The 18,897-nt window shown below is 34.5% G+C and overlaps 1 protein-coding gene across 2 annotated transcripts; it reads right to left on the reverse strand.

Moving 5' to 3' along the window:
* Positions 1 to 1,487: 1,487 nt before the first annotated feature.
* On the reverse strand, positions 1,488 to 16,507 carry LOC132165285 (putative RNA-dependent RNA polymerase 5). 2 transcript variants are annotated; one of them, XM_059575782.2, is made up of 19 exons: positions 16,159 to 16,507; positions 15,514 to 15,634; positions 15,301 to 15,436; positions 13,927 to 14,001; positions 12,723 to 12,906; positions 11,573 to 11,768; positions 11,393 to 11,480; positions 11,115 to 11,258; positions 10,774 to 10,851; positions 10,581 to 10,652; positions 9,242 to 9,348; positions 7,363 to 7,511; positions 6,793 to 7,015; positions 5,769 to 5,994; positions 4,457 to 4,608; positions 3,928 to 4,093; positions 2,347 to 2,485; positions 1,929 to 2,092; positions 1,488 to 1,806 (listed from the first exon to the last, which is right to left on the reverse strand). In XM_059575782.2, exons 1-19 carry the CDS (start codon positions 16,457 to 16,459, stop codon positions 1,570 to 1,572), a joined length of 2,958 nt encoding a protein of 985 aa, XP_059431765.2. In that variant the 5' UTR covers positions 16,460 to 16,507; the 3' UTR covers positions 1,488 to 1,569. The 2 variants fall into 2 exon arrangements, with proteins under 2 accessions (XP_059431765.2, XP_088367759.1); XM_088511633.1 differs by lacking the exons at positions 1,488 to 1,806; positions 1,929 to 2,092; positions 2,347 to 2,485 and adding an exon at positions 2,830 to 2,948.
* Positions 16,508 to 18,897: the final 2,390 nt, after the last annotated feature.

The following is an 18,897-nucleotide window of genomic DNA, read 5'->3' on the forward strand; positions in this document are numbered from 1 at the left end:
ATATCAAACTTTCTATATATTTCTCTACTTTGGTTAAATATTGTTATTTTCTTATTTTTTTAATTCTTTTTTTGTTTTTGGTAGATGAGAGAGAAAAAGAAAATGAATATATAAGATTAAAAAACTAAATAACTTCCATTTTTTGACACTTGATATTTGGAGAGCCCTGTTGATTAAAGTTAAATTTGAAATAAAGTTGAAAGCTTATTAAATTACTATTTTTGTGAGTTTTTTCAATTTGAGACAAACCAAATTTAAAAAGCTCGATGTGAATGATTCCAATGAGAATAGCTAAAATAGCTATTGAAAAAATACAAATTTTTATTTTAACTGGTCATTTTTTTATATACACTCTGACAAATTCTCTATTCTACAATTTATTTTTTTAAGATATTCTTTTGTGTTGAGAGCGAATGCAAAAGAAAGAAGGGAAGAGAGATTGAAAGAAAGAAATGGAGTGAGAAAAAAAAAAAAAAATTGTAGTGTGAATCGTAAATAATGTTAGCACTATAAGAAAATATGTTAAAAGTAACTACTCAATATGGAAGATATGGCGGCGACAACAGGTTTTGGCTCCCGAGGACAGATGACCACAGAAGCAACCATTGGGCATTAGTTGAGAGGGTGCAAGGATCAAGCGGTCCAACACCTCTTGAGCCTAGCTTGGAATTGGAAACTGAAGCCTGGCCACAAATATATCAACCCTCCTCGTACAATAGGATTTATGATAAACCTCCCACATTCTATCGAGGTGCCGATGCTCTTCCACCTCAGACTCTCAACTCTCAGCCCACCAAGGCTCCGCCAGATTGTGTTCTGCATGGTCCGACTTCGCCCCGAATAGGGATTGCAGTCAAACCCATGGAGCTTGAGGGCTCAGAACCGTCACGAACTTCTTCAAAGGCCATCTCGGTAATGGGCGGCTATAAGCCAGATGATAGTTTCGGCAAAGGAAGGAAAAGCAGAAATAAAACTCCGAAATCATGAATGCTTTCACAAAGAAAACGGCGACAAATAAAGTTGACAAGCTGAATATACTATATTTTACACTATAATACATATTATTTACAATATATATTTTAGAGATTTTCGGTAGCCAGGGATCATCCCAGTGCCTGCTAAAGTTGACGTGGCCAAATTCTTTTTTTTTTTAAATGTCATTTTGCTGGCTTTTTTTTTTAAAAAAAAAAAAAAAAAATTGAAGAGAAATATTAAAAGTAAATTCAAATTTAAAGTATTAACACTAAATTTGAAGTATTAGCACCAAATTTGATGCGGTAGCACCAAATTTATGATGATCGAATCCCTTTTCGGTAATTCAATCCCTACAGAATTAACCTTCCAACCTTAAATTTTAGTTTTGAATAATAAAAAAAACAAATTTTGAGGCATTAAAAATTAAATATTAACTCATATAAATTTAACTAACAAAAAATAACAAAATAACAAAATTTTTTTATTATTATTATTTTTTAATATCTGTCCTGCGCTACGCTGCCTTTTGGCAGCCGCATAGGAGGACTCTATTTCAAGTCCTTTATAACTATGATACAATATACCAATATCCTGTTAATTAAAGATCTCCCGCAAAACAGATGGGAGACAGACAATGGCTTTTTCGCCTTTTTTCATGGCATGGTACTCGAGTAGGGCTGGACCTGCAACTCTCCATGCAAAGCCACAATATCTGGCAGATTCTTTGCTCTTAGCAAAATCATAAGTGATGTTATATATTGCAAGAGCCTCACTAAATATTTCTTCCATCCCCCTTTCACTTTCTTCAAATTCGGCAGCGCCAAACAATATCTGCAAAGAAAATAGTTAGCAAAGCAAGAAATGGGAAAAGGGGTTTCAACTTTCAAGGCACAATTTACTTTTCCACAGGAGTGCAAATTTGAGAATTTAAGAAGCATAAACTAAAGCCTCACCTTCTTATACTTCTTTATGACTTCGTCAGCAGCCTCATTTTTGCCCTCATCACCATTACACAAGGCGTTAGTCATCTCCTGCCTATATTGCTCGTAGTGTTCCTTCCATTTGTTCAAGCATGCTTTAGGGACTTCAACATCAAAACAAGGGAGTTTCCTAATTTCTGAAGAGCACGACGTATATATATTAGCATCATATGATGTTCAAGCCTTCTAATGATACGATATTATCATTTTCATCAGCAAACAATATAGAAATGAAGAATGCAGTAGAACATAATTTGCCTCTCTTCTATCCTCTAAACATTAGATTTGTCCTATTTTGGCTCACTTATAGCATAGACAATCTTCAGTCAGCGTACCATGGGGGAAAGAATAATTGGAAAATAATTGCCTTCTTAATTTAGAAAATCCTCACCTTTCACTGATGGATCTTCTGATTGATATGACTTAACCGTATCATATATTACACCCAAAATAGATGTAGAAATGTAAAAATTATGCCTCTCCATGTAATGTGGAAATAAATCTGCCTTCAATTCTTCTGGAACTTCAACCTATTTAGAAAGAAAAGGGGAAAAAAAAAAAATTAGTAAATTCAAGGTAGAACCAGTCACTGCAAAGCAACTTGGGAGATCAAGGATCACGAAAATAAAACCGCTAATAAAGCAGCAAAGCCCTTCAGATTTTATTAATTATTGATTGCTCAATCATACTTCATCACATTAACCACCAAAACACCTATTGATAAGATTGTTGCCTTAGAATTTGCTTAAATCAAATTCATTTATATCCGGAAGGTAACAACTTTTTCTTTCCATCCATCCTCAAAATTTGAGACAACACATACATCTGACAAGCAGGAGGCTGAACAAGAGGGCTTACACTCCAGACAGCGGGCATACTATAAGCATTAATTGATTCCTTGAATGCAACCAAGGAATTAGCTCCATCACTCAAAATATAGAAACATCTTCCGGGAGTTTATAATCAGAAACATCTTCTGTGAGGGTATAATCACTATATTGAGTACAAGCAACCAGGGGTTAATATGTCAAATACATATGAGCAGAACGGTCTCCCACAAATTATTGAGTGCAAATAAGAGCTTTGGAACAAATGCTGTAAGAAGTATCAAAGTATTTTAGACCACCTATTGAAGGGAAGGCACGAATATCTAGAAATTATTTTTTTTCAAAATTTTCTCATTAAATTCTCCTAATCTTAATATGTTACCTACTTTCATGAGTTTTGATGACCCTGCTACGTACTGTCCTAAATTAATCATCAAGCGCCAGCTCATGCAATTTCTAATTCAAGAAATTATTCATCAAAACAGCATGCTTCTGCTTCAGCCAAGTGAGCACAAGCCAGTGCCCTGCAAATGTCGGCCAAATATGCTCTTACATAAGTAGAGGATAGGTTTTTAATAACAACAATGGCTTGGTTATTTGGCACACGTCACAAACAAATCAAACAAAGCCAACTACCATGACAAATGAGACGGTTAAAGGGTTCTCTCCGCGGGATTTACCATCTTTCTCTTTTGCCCATAGCTCATCCCCCTGACCTCCATCAATCCCTCTAGTCCAGAAAATGAATCCTATTCACATTTAATTTCATGTAAACACTGAAGTCTAATCCGACTTATGCAGAACTCAACTACTGAAAACCTAATACAACCCCCACCGAAACAACTGGTATGTGCAGAACATGCTGGTTCACAGGTTCAAAGCCCTTCCTAGTCCCCTCTATTATTTTAATACATTTCTCATATTTGCTGGTTGCTGCATGACCCACATGCAATCTACTGTAAGATCAAGCTTTGAAGTTAAAAAAGCTCAAAAGTCAGGTACCAGGTGGTGGTGAGCCTTGAAAAATTTAAGCCTGAAGGTACATGATATAAATAGTTCACAAGTTAATCAGCCTAATTTCATACCTAACCATATTGGAACTGGTAGAAAGTCCCGATTATCTAGAAAACAGAAACAGAACTAACCTTTCGTCCACCCTTTTTCGGTGCATCTAAAGCATCATAGTAAATATCAATCAACTGAAGTATCTTTGCCTTCACGTGATCTTTCTCTTCAATACAATTCTCTCCTAGACTCAGAAGCCGATCCATTAATGCCAACCAGCTATCAGCTGCCACACTCTTAGCGTAGCTGTAAACAGCAGAAAACATCATGGTTTCATAAATAATAAAGGTTGATCTTCATTCCAGATTCTTGACGTAAACAATACCTAGGAAACCCTACAACTTGATTGTGGAATGAAAAACCGTATTTATATGCATTATGTCGGATTTAAGTTTAGTGTTACAAACTCGTACTCCAGAGAAAAAAGGTTTTTGAGATCCAACAATTAGTTGAAACTTCAAAAAGGGGAGCAATTTTAAAGCAAAAATGATTTTCAAAGAATCTATTTTCCCTGGAGTATTACCCTTAATTGTTCATTACACATCTGGTCAAAGTCTATTTGCATTAATTTTATAATCCATAATAATAGATATATGAATAAGTGCATACCTTGGCTGAAACCTAGTTGTCAGGAACAGTTTAAAAAGCTCTTCCTCAAGTTTCTCAGCTGAAAAATCACTTGGCTTTTTATCGTGTACATTATGATTGGGTACATTTTGCATTGGTGTCCAAGGCTCACTCCCTTTGTAATATTCCAATAGCTGAAGTAATTTCAATAATAAGTGCTCAATGTATAAAGAAATTAAATCATACCCACACATGCACACAGGGGCAACAATTGAAATGCCAATTTAGTACATCATAATACTCGGGGAAACAAATGATCCTCAGTTAAGAAGGCTTCATAGGTTTAAAGATCATGTTCTTACCGTGTTTCTTGAATAAAGACTTGATAACTACCACTTTAATTTCTTCAAAAAACCTAGGTCATATTGACCCCAATATCCATCACAATACAATATACCATACCTCTAAACTAGCTAAAGAACAATAGTGGGAGATGTTAACCAGGTACATTTTTTGTGATACACAAGGGCCTGACTTGGGCCAATAGTAGGGAATACATTACTGATGGCCTATTTTGGCAATATTTTAGAAATGGTGAAAGAGTGCAAGTCTTCTGCTGAAAAACTAGAGTATGCTCTACTTTCAGCTAGAATTATGGATACTTTTGACTGTAAACTTTTCGTTGGCATAAAAGAAGCTTTAAAAAAATAGAGTATCCATAGGAAAATAAGAAACATTTTGGTCAAGAGATACCCCCCCCCATAAAAAGATGAAGGAGATGGAAGAGGAAAAAATTTACTGAAATATAGTGCCATTAATTGAGTAGTACTCCTAGAGGGCCTAATCTTTTTAAACTCTGGAAGTTAAAAGTGAAGATTTCCAATGCAACAATAGACCATGTTCTATGTTTGCCTTTTCTTAAACAACGTGTCACAAGTTACAAAGTAATTGCCAGGAAAGCATTGATTATGAGGAAGAGTAATTAACACATAACATAAGAAAGAATGCCTTGCTAAAGCTAGAGTAGAACTATATCAAGCGGAAACACTATTCCTAGAATGAGATCAATTGAGCTAAGACTTGTGTATTCGACCTAAAGTATTTAGTTTAAATACTTTTTAGAGTATTATTTGAATTTGTTAACCCTAAATTTTAACTTGAATTATGAGGTTCACAAAAAAGAAAAAAAAGAAACCCTATAAGAACACATTGAAAGCAAAATACCGAAAGATAAGAAAACCATTAAGATTGCAGAACACTCAGAAAATGAGATTATACCCAAAAAAATATAAAAAATGAAAACTTCAGAGAAATGAAGAAATCATCTGAAAATAAAATAAATGAAAATGCCAACCTGGGGGTTTCTTGAGACCCAATACATGTCACCATCAAAATCACCACCTGCTATTTCGTCTGCCAAGGACCGTGGACCTTTACAAGAGAAGAATATAGCATACTTGGCGTTTCCAATGAAAGATTCTAAGGCCTTCACATAGGTGGCCTTTAAAACATGAATGTCGCCGAAGTGTAAACCAGGATTCCGGTAGACTAATATCTTCCCCGAAATTTGTCCATTGTCACTACATATAATGTGTAAAGAAAAGAAACAACGATAAGAACACAAGCACACAAAATAAGTACAAAAAAAAAACCTTATCAATTGCCACAGAAGTAGTTACATATAGACAAAAAACCATATAATAATTAAGAAAATAGAAACTGTATCTACTCATGTAGTCTTTGCAAAGTAAGGTCTGAACAATAAGTCACTAATCATAAATAAGACAAACCAAGGAAGATTAAAATAGCACACCACACCATAGAACGAATCAAGAAATAGAATTCTCTAAAACCTTTTTATCATCACATAAGGATATTATTGTAGTATTGTTTTTGCTTCACTTTTATTTTGTGACACTTAGGAAAATCATTCACACCCATCACAGGCTGACATTTTTTTAATGCTTTGTAATTTACAACTTTTATCTGTAGCAAGTTATGCCTAATCAAAACAACACTTTAAGGGACATGAATAAAGGCAAACTTATGGTAGCACATATAAAGATCAGAAATACAATATATTCCCAACCCAACTGCAAAAGAATGTTGATTTGAACAACAAATTGTAATCCAATGCCACCATAACGGCAAAGCATGAACTAGACGGACAAATTCTCTTTGTAGTAGTGCGGTTTAGAGATCAAAGCGAAGTATAACTACGAAATCTTTCAAAATTTTCAATAAAATATAGCTGCTGGAATATAAATTTCAAAATATTTGTTGTTCAATACTGGTATGGTTACTTTGTCCTTTTTTCTTAAATGCTCAAATGGTTTCAACCATATAAAAATGAAAAACATGTTAAACAGAATACGTACAGAATAACACAAACTTCATCACTCTCAAGGATTCCAGTGGGATCAGCAGTCCCCATTAAATAGTAAGATTCAGGTACCGGAAGCTTTCCTCCTCCAAGACTTCTTTTTTCCTCCTTCATCAATTTAGACAGCCAATGTTGCAAAAATGTTTCGTCAAGAGGAATCCCTGACAAAATCATTCTTGCTGCACTAAAATCATCCATGTCACCATAGAAGACGGAAACTGCATAAAGCAAACGAATTGAAGGAAATCCATCAAAGAGTTGTACATTGAAAGAGAAGCAATTGAAACAGACAAGTATTATCACTCTTTTGGTGAGATTGGGAAAAGCCAATAAGAAGCAAATAAAAACATTCAACACGGAAAAAATAATAATTTAATGCCACAATGGTCAATGAATGCATAGAAAGATTGCAAAACATATGATTTTGCTTCCAATAATGCCAGAAATAATAATGGTAACATTAACGGTAAACATAACAGTGATAGTAATCATAGTAACAATAGTACCAAAGATAAGAGAAACATTATGGCAACCCATAAGCTACAAGCTTTATTAGAAAGACTACCTTTTAGTGCTGCACGCTTATCGGAGAAAACGCCATGAGCATCCTTTAAAGCGTTTATAACTATATCAGTGAAATATTCCTTTGGGACCCCTCCATAGCTTAAAAGTGCAATCAAATACCTTGATAAAAATGTTCTCTTGGGCTTATTGCTGTCAGATTAGAACACCGCCTTAAACAATAGAAAATAAACAGTAGTAGCACTTCAATATATCTGACTGTTTTCTTCATGATAAATAATATGATCAAAACTGAAATCAATACAAGCAAACCATAGAATTGTAATATTGTAAGACTCTTATTGTTATGTCTCAAATCTTGAACAAGCATCTGCTGAAAATGATTTCCCATGTAAATTATAATATCACACTTTGTACTAATATAGCCAGTCTTTGGGCGAAATCTTTTAGAGTCAACCACATCAACCAAGAACTACTTTTTATCAATTAATTCAATAGTAAGTAAAATTTAAATTCCCGAGTTAATTTTTCCATAATTAGCATAGAAAACTCAATCTCAATCATCACTACTAGTTTCTTTGCCCACCAACATACAGATCCGATTGGTTGGGCATCGATGCCTTACTTAAGGAATGTGTTTCACATTTCCAGACCACTTTGGCAAAAATGGGTATTTGCCCATGATTTGCAGACATAAAGAGTATCAAGTTTCAATGCACACTTGGTGTCAGCTCTGCAACTAGCAAATCAAGACATGAGGACATGTCAAGAAGGTGAACTTATTAGCAGTCTCAAAACAAGTGCCAGACATAGCAGATACAGGTCTCATGTCCTCAAGTGTCCAACATGCCAATTGTCAAATATACGTGCCTACAAATCATGGCAATTAATGGTGTCTCTGCCTCATGAACCCTATTTATTGGAAGTCTTTCCATTGAACGCTGGACTTGAAATGTGGTAGGGAGGTGCGGGAGTTGTAAGGTTGCTGTCGCTACTTAAAAGGTTCTCAGCAGGGTGTTGCTGTTTTCAACGGAGAGTATAATTGATCTGTCGCCGTGGTAGCTTATTTCACTGCCTCATGGTACAAGGCCAACAGAGTTTATAGTTAAAACTTTCTCGACATGTCAAAGATTTGTTGGATTTCCAAGGGCAGTTCCATCTCACTACTACCGTGAAAATGGACACATATTTGGTAGGATCTTTCTTATTGTCAAAATATGTGGGGTTTAAAACCTTTCTATCAACAAGATTCTCATAAAATTTAAAATAATACTAATGTGGCATATGGGACATGTGACAGACAGTCATTGATAGGTTTGACATGACGGTCGTTAAGTTTTTGGATGAAAAATGTAGGAAAGTACCAACTGCATTTATAAGATGTCCACATATACCATTTGTGATACTTGCAAATTGAGGTAGCTATTTGATAACGAGGCAAAACACATGTACTAAAAAAAGCATTTAACCCAAAAAGCTTTAACGGAAGGGGAGATACTATAAATTAGCCTCATAGTTTTGGTGAGGAAATGAAATTTACCCTACTTTACATATTGATTCAATTGTTGCCAGGCGATGGTTGAATCTCCATCAACCCCAAGTTTTACCTACATGCAAATAATTACATTCGCACATTTCTAAGACACCATCCTAGGTAAACTTCCTGCACCATAAGCAATTAACTTACAAATATCAGCATGAAGTACAAAAATTTAAATATCCCCTTTTTCTGAATAATTATGATTTTCCTTTTCTCCATTTTGAACCTGGAGCACATTTGATAGTTCCAAAAATAGGCCATTTTCGAAGTAAATTCAGATAAAATGATACCTTATTAACAAGATTATAATGGAAATAACTACCATGTCAACTGAAGAGGACATAAATTGCAAAATCATGTAAAAGGGTCAAATGATAAGTACCTGGTTCCTACTATCTCAAATGAATTCACTGTTCTAATATTTGAAAGTTTGGGATCTGTGCAAACTTTAACCATTGAAGGTCGAACTTGAATTGTGCGAGGAGGAAGCTACAAAATTCGAATACAAAAAACCAAAAAGGGTATGCAACATAAGAAAAAGAAAAAAGAAACTAGATCAAGAACAAAAAATAAATAAGAAAAGACACAGCAGCCAATTACTATTGTCATTTAGGATCTTCAACAAACACAACATATTAGAAATCAAAACTAAAATTAGTACCATTTACCTTGAAGTGATGTGCATAATGTATTACACTAACAGTAGAGAATAACTGCACAAGTGTCATGACCTACGAAAAATGCTAGCTACATACGAGCTATTACTTCAAAAGGACCAGTCAAGATACAATTGGAGTGTCTAAAATCACTTACAAAGGTAGTCTCACATAGTAAAGAACCAATGAGGAACTTGGCACTCATGCAGTAATATCTTTTCAATCCACCCACCCAATGTGGGACTACTTTTCTGGGGTGTCACAATATTTCCAATTCAAATCCCTAACGCCTTCTTCAAAATCTACATCATATAATGCCACAGCACCACATGATGTTACAAGGTTGCTCTAATACCATTTTTCAAAACTCAAGAGAAAGAGTTAACCACATTTGTGCTATTATTCCAAAAGAACTAATTGAAATAGAATTGGAGTTCCTAAATTCACTTATAAAGCCCAATTTCACATAGTAAAGAACCAATGTGGGATGTGACATTCATGCAAGACCTTCACAATCCACCCACTTAATGTGAGACTATTTTCCTGGAGTATCGCAAGAAGTTTTCAAATTTACATAATTATTAGAAATAAACCTATTATTGAGGTTGAATGATATTCAATTATGGGAAGAAAAAAAATTGCATGATTATTGAATAGAAATTGGAGGTGATTTCCAATTAATATTGGCCAAAAATGATATTTTATCAAAGTTATTCAAGATCCTAATATATTACAGTGAAAGAGGCATACATACAGTCAGGTGATATATGATTAAACCAATAGCATCAAGGTCATGTTGGCAGTGTAGTCTAATCTGTTCCACTAATGGCCCAAGTCAATATGTTCCATACAAATTAAAACATTCTACTCCAATAAAATTCCAACTATAAGGTCATCCATCAGCACTAAATTGAAGAAATATTGCATTCTAGACTCGTCATTACTTTGTTTGTGGGCATAGCAAGCATATTCATTTTCAGTTAAAGCTGGATCCTTTGGAAGTAACTTTTAGAGATGACAAACCAATACATTCTTTTCTCCAATAGAAACTGACAATAAAACTACCTTTTTATTGACTAAAACAGTTCCCTTGATAGCACGGCCGTTGTTAAAGAGACGGAACTGGATCAGCAAAGGCTAGAAAACAGCCAAAAAAGAAGTGAGAAAGAATAGAAAGAATTCCAAGCCCAAAATAAAGGAAACACATCAATAAAGACTCAAAAAGAGAAAATCATGCTCCAGTACTAGATCAACATACCGGTTCTCGGGTTTGAGATTCTGGTTGTTTCATCATTGCCAAAAGCTTACCCGCAAGTTCACCAGGATTGGAACTTCTCTAATAATATTAAAAGAGACCATTAGTCAAAAGATAAGTTATGTAACAGAAGATTAGAGGACATACTAGTTTAAAAAAAATACAAAAGACAAGAAGACAAAATGGAATATAAAACATCCAGCCATGTGTTTATAATTCAGATCAGTTAATGTAAACTGGTATCAGTTCCAAGAAACTAAACTTTTTTTATGTTCGTCACTTCAAACTGCATCATATAGGCAGTCAAAATGAATCTTAAAAGGAAACAATCCAGTATCACAAACCTCAATATGTTCATCTCTGATTTGCTCTCCTTTATAAAAATTATGAGGGCAAAGCAAAGCTAAATCCTCAGATATGAAACCAGTTCCATCTGTATGTATACGAGGTTTATCATCTTTATCATAGACAATTTTGCCATCTCTATCCTGCAATTCACCCAAAGAGGAAAGAAAGAAAAAAAGGTACAATGCATGTTCATGGAATTAGTAAAAACTATTGAACATAACTACATTCACAGAATGGAAGAAATCTCACAGGACAAATAATTCAAAGATCATACCTTGCAAAGTACATCTTCAATATCTTCAATATTAACAGATGCTAAATCAACATCTAGCTTTACGGTCTTGGACAAGATAAGAGAAAACCTGATTTCGGAATAAAGGTAATACACACAAAGCCTTGAGGAAATGCTTAGATATGGCTCTGAAAAAGAGATGCCTTGAATTGTTTTACATACCTGGCCATAAAACGGGTCACACTAGGCAATCCATGTGCATGCATAAATACGGATCTTGCTTCATAAACTGTTTTCCTAGGTAATATATATTTGCCCTGATCAAAAGTAGCATTAGACTCCATGCGAATGAAATAACATTTGACTGGTGAAGAACTTGGGTTTTTCTTCTTTTCTTCTTTGCCACCATCTTTAAACACTGACCAATAAACATATCAAGAAAGTGTTAATTATGATAGGTCTTTTAATAGCCAAATTGATAAAATAAAAAAATTGTTTTATCAATTTACGTGTCACTGGAAACCAAATTATGACTCGAATAAGATAACAAGCAATGGAAAAATATAGGATCTGACCAGGGGCAGAACCACCCTTTCGCTGGGGGGCTACAAAATTTTAAAAAGTCATTTAAATTTAATGATTTTTATGAGATGGACCCCCCCAAAAAAAAAAAAATTACCCCCCAAATATCTTTTTTTTTTTAGTTTTGCCCCTCCACCCCAAACTAAAATTCCGTTCTTGGGTCTAACAAAGAGGAACCATGCACCACTACTTGAACTCTTACTTGGTCCTATTTCCAACAAAAGGAATTGACAAACTCAAATTTGTTATCTGTAATAAGAATAACAAAATAGCCAAAAAAAAAAAAAAAAAAGGGGATCCTTAAAAACCTCAAGACCATATACGCAAACAAGTTAGGTAGGGATGAACTTGCAGGGCCTGTGTGCAGTGTGCATGTGTGAAGGTGAATCTGTACATCCACAGTCATAAATTCCAGGTAGCTACTTCTTGTTTTAATCATATGTGAGAGACAGCACAAGGAAAAAAAATTATCAAGATTTTACAACTCTCTCTTACTCGCTTTACACAAAGTTGGTCCTTTCAAACAAGGAAATCACACTACAAACACGAGGAAGGGCAAAAATTTCATTGATAAGTAAAGTAATGGAAAAGTACATCAGAAATGGGACAAGGATCCAAAACGTGTTTTTGTATGCATAATATTAAAATCGTAAAGTATAAAGTGCACATCCTAAATTGAATTGCTTCTGAAAATAGTACAGTTCAAATAACAATGAGAAGTAAAAAGAAGAAAACAAGAACTAACCAAAAATGTAAAGTTCATTCACAAATGGCATAAAGAATAGCTTACCAAAAAAACAATAATGATGGGAACCAACACGAATCCCTTCTCTTGCAATCTTTTGGTACATAGAATAATAATCCGAGGAAAAGATTCTCCTGCCTGCCACCTCTTCAGCAAACTTCACAGCTAAGACATTCTCATCTCCTAAAACTCTTTGTAGGTGAGTTTTTGTCTTGTGTAAATAGGGGCCCTGAATATGGTCAAATGAAACAACAATATATTTCGTACAAAATGTCTTGAGGTGATAAATTAATAGTAGAATTCTCTTTATAATGAAGAACTGAAACATGAAGTTGTCAATTTATAAGAACGTATTACTTTGTGAAGAAGTTAAGAGCATAAATGCATGAGATCCACAAAATATTGCTTTTCAGTGACAATGTATTGATCAAGTACTTTGTGTTGTTTAAGAGCCTGTTTAGAATTGCATTAGAAAATAGAGCTTTTATCTATAGAAAAAGCCTAAAAAAGTTTTTTAGAAAATGCCTCATTTCAAACTTCCTCCAAAACACAGTTTTGGACTTTTTAGGGCAAAAAAGTCAAAAAAATGTTTTTTATGTTTTTTTTTACCAAACAGACGCATTTTTTGCTTGGCACAGCTTCTTATGTATTAAAAGCACTTTTAAGCTTCTTAACACAATCTCAAACAGGCTCTAAATGTATGTTATTAAGAAAACAAATACAACTCCTTTCTTCAGAAAAAGATTAGCTCACAACGAGACAACACACACTACCAATGCAACCTCAAGCCTTGAAGCAAACAGGACTTAGATGCAAACCTGTCATAATAGAAAGTGCCAACTACCAATACTTGATGTGCACTGGCATGAATTACTATAAATCACAGCCACCCAAAAATCTGAACCCAGAAGGCACAACTTTCCTCCATGATAATTTTTTTGGATAAATAATTAATTCATTGAAACGCCAGAGAAGCACAACCCTAGTACACAGGATGTATATAAAGAAAGGCTCCACTAAAGGCGAAAAGAAGATATATGATAATTTACAATAGTAGTGTCTCATGCATGTACTTGTATTACATTTCCATGAGGAAAATTAAGTTATGATGGCCTAGAATACAGCTTCCCACTGAACCTTAATAAATTTATTGAGGTAAACTTCCATGAGTAAAGTTTATGCGATCACATACATGTATCTGCTTGTGTTTGGGCATGCTCTACATATACAGTGGAGGATACATACAGACCTTGAACCTGTATTTCCCATCCAGAGAAACGTGACAATGATACAGATGTGTCTTTTTCGCATCCCAATCAAGAGTCTGCAAGACCCCAAAAACAGAAAAGGGTTAAGCAAATATTGCAGTTGATACAAGGGAGGCTCATGACTACAAAAAAGAAGTCAACAGCTGGAGAGCATTTACCTCTCAAAAGTCTCAATTCAAGGCTCAAGAATATAATTAAACCCTTATTTGAAATTTATCCACCATAAGACATAAGATAACATTCATATTTTCTAATTAAATTCCATTTATCCAATAACTGGATTAGTTCAATAAAGTTTAGAAAGCATAGTCAATTTTGCACAAAAAATGCTAATAGAAACAGGTAGGAGGGTTCTAATTATAGTAATTGGAGAATAGTTAGATTTCTTCTCATTGAAAATCAGATTTTGAATTGAAGCAACTTGTTACCACCAGCATTCAAATAATGCCCTTTGATTTCACGGGTTTCAGCTTGTGCTTTATAAATTGCTTCTGCACTCCTTAGTAATTATGGTTTAAACTTTAGGATATAGCACATTTCCAAGATTAAATCCTCTCTCTCTCTCTCTCTCTCTCATATCCAAGCACACAACAACAGATTCCTAGCTCAAACAAATTTACTGATGTGAGGATATATTAAGAGGCCATGTATTCATCTCTCTCTCTTTCTCACATATCCAAGCACACAACAAAAGATTCCTAGCTCAAACAAATTTACTGATGTGAGGATATATTAAGAGGCCATGTATTCATCTCTTTAATGAATCACCTGGAATAAAAAAGAGCAAAGAGAACATAGAAGACATGGCTGTCTATTTTATGTACTCAGAAACCCTACTAATTGTTTTTTTTGATAAGTAGAAACCCTACTAATTGTTAAGATATCACTTCATCAAAATAGCATTTGTAGGTTCCTTCCGATTATTTGAATCAAGTCACAAGTACACGCATTACTGTTTCAGATAAACAGAACTTCTTTTTCGAGAGGAAAAAAAAAAAACTACTTTATCATTAATAATATGAAGACATGAAAGAGCAAAGAGAACATAGAAGACATGGCTGTCTATTTTATGTACTCAGAAACCCTAATAATTGTTAAGATATCACTTCATAAAAATAGCATTTGTAGGTTCCTTCCGATTATTTGAATCAAGTCACAAGTACATGCATTACTGTTTCAGATAAACAGAACTTCTTTTCGAGAGTAAAAAACAAAAACTACTTTATCATTAATAATATGAAGAGGAAAGCAACTTCAAGCTTTTATATATATTCAGTGGACATCTCAGGCATTAAGAAATTAGTCAAGAAACGGTAAGCATCATAGGTCAACAACAACTAGAACATAACATTCACCATTCGCCGGTCTTCTTTGTCAATATATTTTTTTCCCAAGGCTTCCCAAACTCTTTCTTCAAAATGTACCATCCCCAAATGTTTCAGACTCCTAATTTCATCTGCAGAAATATCATCAATATCCTCGAGCTGGTTTCTGTAGAAAAAAAGTAGCTTAGCATGAGCATAGTATGCAGTAACCACAACTACCAGTAGAAAGAGAGGAAAACTTACTCCCCAATATAACTCAGTATTAGAAATGCCTTTCTGAATTCAAGTTCTCCCCAGGCCGCTAACTTGAGACGAACAGCACTCTCTGACCTCAAACTTGATGAGGGTGAGCCTCTCAGATTCCCTTGAATTATTATTATTGGAGTGTGAGTAACAGCACAACTCAAGTGCACAAAATGTACCCAAAAAAAATCATATAATACTATTTGGTTTATAGCATATGGAATGAAATCAAGAAAGGGCATCATACAAATTAAACTAATTTCCCCCAGTAAAACTTCTACTTCAAAGTGTACAAAAATAGCTCTATATTTAACCATAAAAAGATCATTTAAAGCATAGGTTAGAAAACCAGCGGACTAGTCTCTTAAACTGCAACAGTGAAAAGGCAAGTATAGACCCTCAATTTTTCAGTAAAAATGAGGGAAAGGAAAAATAAATAACATTTCCTTGTAGCCAAACAGAGCCAGAAGAAAAAGAACACTCCGAGAGAGAGTTGATTCGTTTAAAAGCAGCATTTCAACAAGTTATATCCAGTGGTCATTGAAAAAATCCCGAAGAAATAAGCAGTGACCCCAAATGCAAAAACACTCGCATGTCGATGGTGTGGACAGAATGAGAGAGCAAAATTTAGATGGGTTTACGTACCTTGTGGCGGGCTGAACATGAGGCGGGAAGGAGAGGAGGGAGTGCGAAGAGGAGAGACGGGGGCAAGTCTCTGAGGGGAGTCGTTTTTTATCATGTAGACTATGAATGCGCTGAGGGTGGTCTTGATGACAGAGGCCGATATCTTACGGAGGATCTCCAGAGCCGCTTCCTCGCCTAGCGAGGCTAGCTTCAGCCGCACGTCGGCGGCTGGGGGCTTCTGCGTCTGCTTCCTGCAGATATCCTCGAGCAGTTGCTCCACCGCGTCAGGGAGCGGCACTTGTGCAGACCAAGGGTCCGACATTAGAGTAAGAGGATCAGTCTGAACACACGGAGAGAGAGAGAGAGAGTGTTTGCGAGTCCTTCAACGGGAGCAAATGTGAGGCGTTTCCCGCTTTTAGTTTTAGTTATATATATAGAGAGAGAATAGTAGAAAGGCGTACGTGGATTTGGAGTTAATTTTGTATTTAAATATAAATATATATTAATTTAATTTATTATTTTTGGTACTTGTTTATTCTGTAAATTTGAGGGGTAATAAATTAGTGAAGGTGCATGAATCATTATATGATGTGATGGTGTTGTTGATTTTTTTTCAGAGTTTGTCTGATGTTGTACACTTAAAAAGCTCTTCCCAAGGAGGTTCTTCCGACGTGTCCAATCTATACAAGATTGGGTGTCGTTCACTTTTTTATTTTCATTTTCATTTTTAAAAATTATCATATATCACTATTAAACTTCAATTTAATAATAGTTTTACAACTCACTTACAAAGTGTGAAAATAGAAAAGTGGAGTGAGAATATATATATATTTTATATATAGGATTACTCCAAGAAAAGAGTTGAAATGCACTGAGATTTTGAGCTAAAGTGAAATCCAAAACAAGAAAATTTTATCTCACATCCATTTAATAAGACCATCTCGTACTCTTATCTAACTATTGTTAAACCATCAACGGTACTGATTGAATGGCTTAAGAAAACTTTTAATTGGTTAAAACATATGTTAAGGTGTGAGTTCAAATTTTTGCAATGGAGAATTTTTATATATGCTTGATTAGTATTAACCGACTTGAATTTTCATTGATTTTTTGATGAGACTGAATCAGATTATGGCTCAGTCGGACTTGAGGGAACGCATGTAGTTTTTACTATTTAGGCTTCTCATGTGCGGCTTTCAGCGGGTAGGTGCTATTATGGTCACGCCTAGATAGGATAACTACAATTAATCTTCCCGACCTACCATTTTTTGCTTAAAAAAAAAAAATTAAGAAAAATACTATTGTTTTTTTTTTTTTTAATAAAAAAAAGTGATGGTTAATTTGAAGTGCAACATTAACAATATTGTTGAACAATTATAAAATCAAAATCAAAATCAAAATCAAACATGGGATTACTTTTCTTACTTGGTAAATGCTTCTTGTTTAATTTTTTTTGTTTTTTTTTCTTGAGCAACTTTAAGCCTTGTCAAGAAAAAAGGTGCATATACTGTGATTCCATGCTCTAAAGTGAATCCGAACGAAGCAAGCAAAAGGTTTTTTTTGCGATTTATTGGCTTGACCATACCACAAATGTAATGATCTTTAAAAAAAAAAAATGCTAGTTACATTTATGTCATGATTATAAAAAAAATTAGTCAATTTAGAGCTTTATTATAATCACTTAAAAAGCCTAATTTCATTTAATAAGTAAATTATGTGGAACTTAGAACTTATGAGTATCTATTATAAACCACTTACTATCTATGTGAGCTACTCATTTTCTCAACATAGGACCAAAGTGTTAAACTCTCTCTCTCTTTATCTTCCTCTCCCCCCCCCCCCCCCCCCCCCCCCCTCCTTAAACCAATGATGTTCATATGGTGCTGACATTACCACATGATGCGTTACTAAATAACTTTAATACCAATTTACTAAGTTATCTTACAACTAGGATTTAAGGAAGGGGTTTACAACACAACAACGGGGTTTTGAAGTCCAACTGTTAAAAGAGTTCAAATAGGCTTAAAAAGATGTACATATGGATAACTCTACATCATGCCCAAGACCAATAGCAGGATGCACCACTGCTCCCATGGGATACACTGCAACGATCAACTCTCCCTCAATCTCCTTATTAACTTGACTGTTGAAGCATCTTCGGTCTCCAAATTGGTGGCCGTATAACCAACTCCTCCTTTATTTTGTAGGTGCAAGCGAAGCTCTTCCTCGAAAGGCAACTTGAGGTTTTTGTAGATGTTCATTGCATTAACAATTGGTAAATAAAATTGGTACAAATGAATACCTTTTTCACAAGAAAAAAAGGTTAGATATTGTAATTTAATTTAACATTCATTTAAAAATGACATAATACTCTCAACTAATTATTGAATTAATTATTATTTAAATGAAAATATATATAATAACCGATTAATAGTGTCACATCAACAGTATTAAACAATTATAAAATAAAAATATAATATTCTCAAACAAATATATGCTTTGGTGTTTAACTTCTTGCTTTAGTTTATTATTATTATTCTTTTGCTGAGCAACTTCCTCGCTAAGTTTAGCATCTTGGCCTTGTCACGAAGAAAAGTTCATGTACTAGCTCGTGAGACTCGGAGCTAAAGCGAATCCAAATGAAGCAAGAAAAAGGTTCTTTTGCGATTCATCGGTAAAGAAACATGCAGACTTTCAGTACACCTTTCTGACTAATAGATGCAGGATGCTTTTGCTTTGATGTTTATCCTCATTTCAGCA

Source organism: Corylus avellana, chromosome 11, assembly GCF_965113065.1.
Source record: "Corylus avellana chromosome 11, dhCorAvel1.hap1.2, whole genome shotgun sequence".
NCBI lineage: Eukaryota > Viridiplantae > Streptophyta > Magnoliopsida > Fagales > Betulaceae > Corylus > Corylus avellana.